At 38.9% G+C, this 7,500-nt stretch overlaps 1 protein-coding gene across 2 annotated transcripts in view; it reads left to right on the top strand.

Annotated features, from left to right (window-relative positions):
* The first annotated feature begins 2,293 nt into the window (after positions 1 to 2,293).
* LOC138042741 (uncharacterized) overlaps positions 2,294 to 7,500 on the top strand; it is a 15,699-nt gene continuing 10,492 nt past the window's right edge. For both annotated transcript variants that reach the window (XM_068888732.1, XM_068888731.1), the window contains exons 1-6: positions 2,294 to 2,416; positions 3,978 to 4,091; positions 4,187 to 4,293; positions 4,486 to 4,544; positions 4,962 to 5,146; positions 5,610 to 5,654. In XM_068888732.1, coding sequence (XP_068744833.1) covers positions 4,031 to 4,091; positions 4,187 to 4,293; positions 4,486 to 4,544; positions 4,962 to 5,146; positions 5,610 to 5,654 — 457 coding nt within the window. In that variant the 5' untranslated portion in view covers positions 2,294 to 2,416; positions 3,978 to 4,030. The remainder of the gene's footprint in view (positions 2,417 to 3,977; positions 4,092 to 4,186; positions 4,294 to 4,485; positions 4,545 to 4,961; positions 5,147 to 5,609; positions 5,655 to 7,500) is intronic.

The raw sequence follows: 7,500 nt of genomic DNA, 5'->3' as shown, positions 1-7,500 counted from the left end.
AAGGCAAAAAAACCTTTCTATTTCAATTGCGTGCGTGCAAACGAGAGATGCAATTAAATAAATTTTTGACAGTTCACATCAAACCCTTTTCAACTCGGAACCTTGACCGTAAATAATGAAGCACAATGCGCAATGTGAATGTAAATTGCCAGACATCTAAGATGCGAGTTGAGTAAACACTGTGATACATTCAAGGCGTTCGATTCCTTCAATGTTTGTTAAATCCATGAAAAAATTGCTATTTGATTTCATGTTTTATATAATACCAAGTTAGTAAAATATTAGAAACAAAGCTCACTTGATATCCAAAGGCGAAAAATAAAATTGTTTTCGAAGACCATTACTCGTCGCTTAAAATCCAGACATTTATTTTTCAGCGCTATCTTGTTCATCCAATTGACGATCCATTCTTGAGCTCCATGAGGGTATATTTTGTTTAAAGATCCACTAAAACGCCATTAACGTTACAATGACTTTCGACGCCAGTGAATTAGTGAAATTTCCAATTGTTACCGGAAGACTGTGCAGAGTTGAGAACAAGTAAATACAAATAGCGAGACAACTGAGATAACAGATCCACTTTATGGATTCCTTCTCTGTCTTTGTTGAACCCATACTGAGTTACCAGAGAATTGTTCATTTGGTTTCAGTGTCGTACATAACAGCACACTTGGCAAAATATTAGAAATACAGGTCACTTTGATTTCGGCTCGACGGGCAAAAGATTGTTGTCGAAGTCCATTACTCGTCGCTTTTAAGATTCCAGATTCCGGATTCACCGCCTGTCTTGTTTATCCTATTGACGTTCCATTCTTGAGCTCCATAAGGGTATACTTTGTTTAAAGATGCACTAAAACGCCATTCGCGTTTCATGACTTTCGACGCCATTGCAGGTTTAATAATTAAATATTCTCCTGTGTGCACCAGGGAAATCGACGCATTACCCCAGCCCCCTCAAACCTAACAAAATAGGCACAGAAGACTCTATACACAAAGACACCACTTAGCAGGGGAGTGACAGGCAAGACTTTTCCCGACACAGAAAAAAATATAAAATAAAAAATAAAAAAAAGAAAACAATAAATTAAAAAACCCACGAAATGAAACGCACATTCCGACTGGGTTTGCCATATTGGCAACCCAGTAATAAACATGTTGCATGGCAAAGGGCAAAAGGAAGAGTCCACGACAGGATTAAGGTGAGGACAAGATGTGCTTCTGAGGAATATAATCAGTTCAGTTGCTCTTTCATCCGTTGCCAAGCAACCAGATTATCATTCTTCCCACGGACGCATAACACCTCCTTCAAACACAAATAGTTGCATAACTTAATTTCATAGCAATTCTTGAAGTTAAACCTACAATCCAAGTCAAAAACTGTTGGGACAATTCGCGCTTTTCCCCCTCCCCCCGTTACAATGTTGATTTTTCAGGGTCTACAAAATCAAGTTCCGTTCATCGTTCGCTGGCCGGGCATGTTTCAACATTGTCTGGGGGAAGGGGGGAAGGGGGGGCGAAAAAGGCAGCGAAAGAAGAACACACGTTGCTCATATAACGATGGAAGCATGTACAGTAAATTCCCTACTTTTAGCCCAAAATTTGACAAGTGTCCCGAAGTATTTTGACCCGGATTGTAGTTGACTTCCTCCCAATCTCTATCATATTAAAGTCTTTCGCGATTATTCCATCTCGTCCACGTCCTACAATGTGGGCGAAGAATCCTAAAAGTAAATTGCTAAGAACGGTTTCAGAGTGAAAATAGAGAATGAAACGTTCTCTGTTTCATGTTCACGTTCACTGTTCGTCGTTACGAAGAGGACCGCAAACATGTTTACTAAAATCCGTGCTGCACGAACAGCACGATTATTTACGGTATTTTAACCATTGTTATTATTTTGTGGCGCTGTCGTAGCCGTAGCCGTAGCCGTCAACGTCGTCGTTTCTTAAGCTCCCTAATGTTACGCTAGGAGAGTCCCTCTCCGGTGATTTGATTGAGTACGTTATCCCAGTGACCAAAAGGCCTTTAATTCAAGCTGCGTATTTCCTTTCTTTTAAGTAACCTCGTCTGGTTATATTTCTATGATTGTACGTCAGACCTAAGAAATTCTCCATGCTAAAGGATGAAAGATCATTGGACGGAAAAGTAGTGAGGTCTCCCAATGTTATTATTTTCTTGGCGCCGCTGTGAACAGACCTGCTTGATTTCGTCACAAGGAGTACTGAACCGTGCTCAACTTCACTGGCAATTTCCGTAGTCGTTTATAATTAACAACTATCGATATCGACTATAATTGTCTGGTCTTCCAACTAATTCGCTGGCGTTGTATTGTACTGTCTCCATATCCTACATGTAGGGAGAAGTTTGGTGGATCTAGAATCGAGATATTAGCTCAAGCTTGTGAAATTCTACTGAAAGGTAGGGTTTAAATTTGTGACGTTTAGTTTGTGGAAGGCGCTAGCAACGTCACTATTATCAAAGCATAATTTTATTTATCCGAGTAAATGCCCGTTTTTGGAAGGCGGGATTCGTTTTATAAGCGAATATTTGTCCTTAATACACGGTATCCGGATTGAAACGACGAAATATCGCGACAATGTAAATTTCTTGATTTGGTAAGTTTATGATTGCTAATTCTTCCATGAATATAAGCATACGTTATGGTATTGTAATTCCAATTTTAATTACAGTTAATTTAGCTCTACGTTCACAAAAAGACCAAGAGGCTTGCGTGGTAGCAGCAAATTTTGAAATGAAGATTAAACACTGTAAGCTACTGTAGCCCGGACTCCAATCATCTAAGGGCATTTTGTAGACTATTCGAAATCAAAATACACTGTATCACTACATTCGATAATATCGTCTATTTTGGGCTTCTTGCCTTTTAACGTATTCTATCAAATGAATGCTCTCTATCTTTCATCATGTTAGAAAATCCGCCGCCGTCATTTAATCGAATGGAACGAAGGGACAAAGTTTTATTGTAAACCTGCAGTTTTTTGCGGAAGTCAAGAGGCCAGCTGATCCTTGCGCGACTTTCCAAAAATATTTTTATTCTCTGTTCATGCGCTAGTTCTCAGGTCACCTGCGTTCACAACATTAAATATAAATATAAAAACAAAGGTCACCCGTAGTGTTTGTATTTACATCCGGGATCTCTCTAGTGTGAGAACCCGGTGGCCGAGGGGGCATAGGACGAGAGATTGTGCAAACAACAGTTTGGACAAGAAGAGTGTTTTCATTGGCTGCTTTGCAACCCACAAGGATCTTACATCACCCCTTGAATGCCTGGAATGAATACTCCTCTAAATACATTTGGAGGTGTTGATTTTCTGGCATCCAGTATTTTTGACAAGGAAAAGTATTTTATTTGAACAAGATTCATGAGAGAGGCGACAAACTAAATGCATGTTCTATGATGTTGTATTTTTTAATTCTTTGCTGAGCCCCGTTCACATTAAGCCTTGATTGTGATCGAATTATAATCCAATTAAGTTTGGAATGGGTTCACATCAACTAATTGCAGAACTTGCCAATTGGATTATAATTATTTCAAACAAAATAAAGGGGGTCCTTTCAAGTAATTACAGTGCGTAATCGAACAGAAGGGTCGTATGAACAGACGAAACTTCTAATCGCTGTACGGAGCAAAGATTTGGATTTATCTTCTTACATTCTCGGAAGCTATCCTTGGCTGTCTTCTCGTCTCAAGGATGGTGATGATAATCGTGGCAGCCATACGATACGGCGCCATTTTGTCTCACACTGCGAGGTTATCATGCCTATTGTATTTGAATTTTCGCAGGATGTGAACAGAACCATAATTGAACAAAATATATATTACTTCGATAAATACCTAGCGGTCAACCTTGGCACTTAGTACATAAGAGTTTGGAATTCCACATTACAGACCCGAGCATAACCCATGAATAATAGACTGCTACAAGTTAATTATTTAACCGATGTCTTGTTCCCTTAGTTCTGTTCCTGGACGAAGACTTTCTGTCGCCATGACAGGCTGGGCCAAACGGAATGAAAATTTATTTTCTGGTCTGCGCCATGTTAAACTGCTGTGCCTATCAATTCATTGAAGGTAGATGATGATTCAAGTGAAACTCAGATGTCGTATAAAGGTTTCCTTGTCAATGTGGTTTGGGTAAACGGGTTGCGCTAATTATTATCTTGCAGGAAAAATGTACACCGGTTCGATAACATTACAACAAAAATGGACAGATTTTCGCGGCGCCCCTGAATCAACACAGTTTCAGGTGATGATTGAGAACATTGAGAAATCGGTAGGGAAACTCAACTTCCTTGATGACAATTGCTCAAATTATTTAATTTGATAAGTTGGAGGATCATTCCTTCAGGTTATATCAATTCTTCTGTTTGGAAGAGAGACCAACAACAAGCAAGGCTCACAAAAATTTGAAATGTCGCTTGACTTTCGCATGGCATTTGTTTTTTTTTTTGTTTTGTTTTTTAAGATACGACGGACATTCAAGAATGATTCTTATTTTGAGGGTGTTCAGGTGACTCGGTTGAGGTAGGTACACCATTTGTTCACTGACAGTCCTTCATTAAATCTATTTATAGTTTGCTTAAACTATTCACCCCTAACCTGGCCCCCTAGGAACACGGGTCAATTTAAATTGGGGACAATAAGAACCAAAAGAGAGTATCTAGAGCAAATTATTATTATTTTTAGGGAATTAAAAAGTAAACAGTCAGTTTCGAACTGATGGTAGCAACAAGGCAACACTAATTAATTTTGACAGAGAACGTAGGAACGAACTGAACCGACATTGGAAGGTCTTCAGACAGACCAAAATCCATTTTTACTGATGCTTCCGATGGGATCTTCCTTCCATTATTTCGGGGTCTTCATTAACTTATACCGTTATACTAACGATCTTTGTGTTTTAATTACTCCTTTTATTAAAAAAAAAAAAAAAAAAAACAGGGAACACCAAGCAAATTCAGTCCAAGGAAATCTTGCTGTGGATTTTGAGATATCGTTTAACAACAATTCACGAATCAGCAACAGTGTTTACACTCTTTTCAAGACGGTCCAGAGAGGTGCATTGGATTCAATTCCAGTTAAGAGCGGTTCCCTAGTCATAAACGGCCTTTCAAAAGTTTTAAAAAGTGAGGATCTGTCATTTAACCACATTTATAGCTTGGGAATAGTAAGTACAGATTAGCTAGGATGCCAAACTTCTTATTTGGCAGACGCGATATCCGATTTCAATTGGCTAAACTGCGATAAAACAGTACGGTCATGAGCTTTTTATCAGGCGCGTACAACTTTTTTATATTTGTGTCGGTGACGCTGCATAGATCGACATTTCTACTTATTATTCAACACATTGTGACAATGTCCTAATATGGTCATAGCGCGCTCAATATATTCTTTGTGCGTACTCAAAGTATATCCTTTTTTTTCAATAAACGTAGCAAATTATGCTTTGTCATCAATGTGTTCAATAATAAAACTCGGTATCATGGTTTAATTATAGCACATCCAGGCTTAAATTGATTGAACCCGACAAAAGAGAAAGGACCCATATAAAAAGGGATCAGTGACAAAAATTATGACCTTTGTTTCTAGGATTTTCCATGACGTCACTCACTCCTCCCCATCACAATTTTAATGGTAAGTTGGTTTACTTCTCTTCATCGCCTTCATAGTATAAAGTGAGGAAGTGTTCTATCAAAATCACAATCCTAATTGGAGTTTTTGAAACAAAAAGAACGTTTAGAACCCGTTATGAATCAAAATTGAAGCCGTACTGACTGTCTTGTGGGACGAGCCTAAGGAATTGCTCGTCGGCAGCTAGCCATTGTTGGTATATATAAAAACAGTAGACAGCGTTGAACGCCCGCGATGATTAGCTACTCAAACTCCGGATAACCATTGTTCGTATATACTAAAACAGTGGATAGCGTTGAACGCGGGCGCTGATTGGCTCGTCAAACTCCGAATTATCCTGTGCTATTTACCTCCGAGCAACTCGGGAAAAAATGGCGTCCCGATTTGCATCTGTGGCAAGTAAACAAAACATCCAAATTAACTTTTTGTGCTGTATATTATCTCACTGTTTTAGTATATACTAAAACAACTATTCACCTCAGTGTCGGTGGCTAGTGTTGGATATTAACCTCGCCGCTTTGGCTCGGTAAATATCCACCGCTAGCCACCTCCACTTCGGTGAATTAGTTGTTAAATATTCACCTCCGAGGAATTCGCGTGGAATTTTGCGCCCGAAAATGGTGTAATCTTTGCAGAAATAAATGAATTAATATCATCTTTTTGTACTATATTATCTCACTGTTTTAGCATATACTAAAACAACTACTAACCTCAGTGTCAGTGGCTAGTGGTGGACAGTTGTTCAAAGGGGGAATAACTTTATCCTTCGGATACTGGTAACTATCCATGCAAAAATTTCAGTCTGTGCAAGGATTTAAATTTTTGCTGGCATAACTGTGAATATGCATACTTTAAGCACATCTAAGTAACTAAAAGGGGCGTTCGAAAATCTTTGTCAGTGTTTAACTCGAAGTGTTTATTAATATCCAACTGTATCGGTTATTTTACAAAAAACGCACGAAACGAGTACAAATATTCCACGATATTGTACAGTTAGTTATTTTTACACTTGGTTATTGTACAGTAGAAAACCGGTTTGACTAGTTTACTTGCTGACGTTGCCCCGCATGCACAGATCTGTCACATGTTCTCGGTTGTTTACAATTTATTTGCTAAAAAATTAGTGCACACAAAAAAGTTGGATAATAAATAGCTTATTACTGATGTTCTGGTGTTTGGTATCACTGAGTATTTCTGCTCGTTGTTTGTATTTTGACGAGCCCTAGCGGGCTCGTAAAAATACTCAGTAATACCACACACAAAACCATCTAATAAGGTTAAAAATGACACAAAGTTACATGCTACTCTTGTTTGGAGAGTTGCGAATGCATCTTAAAAAGTTGCATTTCAAAGCCTTGTTAATGTCACGCACAATTAAAGACGCAGTATTGGTGGCACGAAAAAGGCCGGGGATGAAGGGTCTTCCCGGGGCCCGTTTCTCGAAAGTCCCGAAACTTTATGGGACATTTTCGGGTGTCACAATTCCCTTTGTATTTCAAGAACGGAGAGGATTTAAGTCGTCAAACTTCACAGACCTGTTTCTTTTAGTTAGCTTGAAAACATGTTAAGAGATCGACTTTCCAAAGCAAGCGGTTGGCAATTTCACAAATGGCTTTTCGGACCGAAAAATTTTCGGGACTTTCGAGAAACGGGCGCCAGGACCCGAGTGCCGCTAGACATTAACTACGGTTTATGAATTATGCTAAAGTGGAAGCAGCCTTAGGCCCGTTTAAACGTCGCATTTTCTATGTGCCGAATCTAATGCAAATGAGCGAAAGCAATCGATTTTTCTCATTTGCATTAGATTCGGCACATGTAAAAATGCGACGTTTAAAACGGACCTTGAGAT

The sequence above is a fragment of the Montipora capricornis genome, chromosome 3 (genome assembly GCF_036669925.1).
Source record: "Montipora capricornis isolate CH-2021 chromosome 3, ASM3666992v2, whole genome shotgun sequence".
In the NCBI taxonomy this organism is placed as follows: domain Eukaryota; kingdom Metazoa; phylum Cnidaria; class Anthozoa; order Scleractinia; family Acroporidae; genus Montipora; species Montipora capricornis.
Note: the sequence above shows the minus strand (reverse complement) of the source record. Positions and strands in the feature narration are given on the sequence as shown.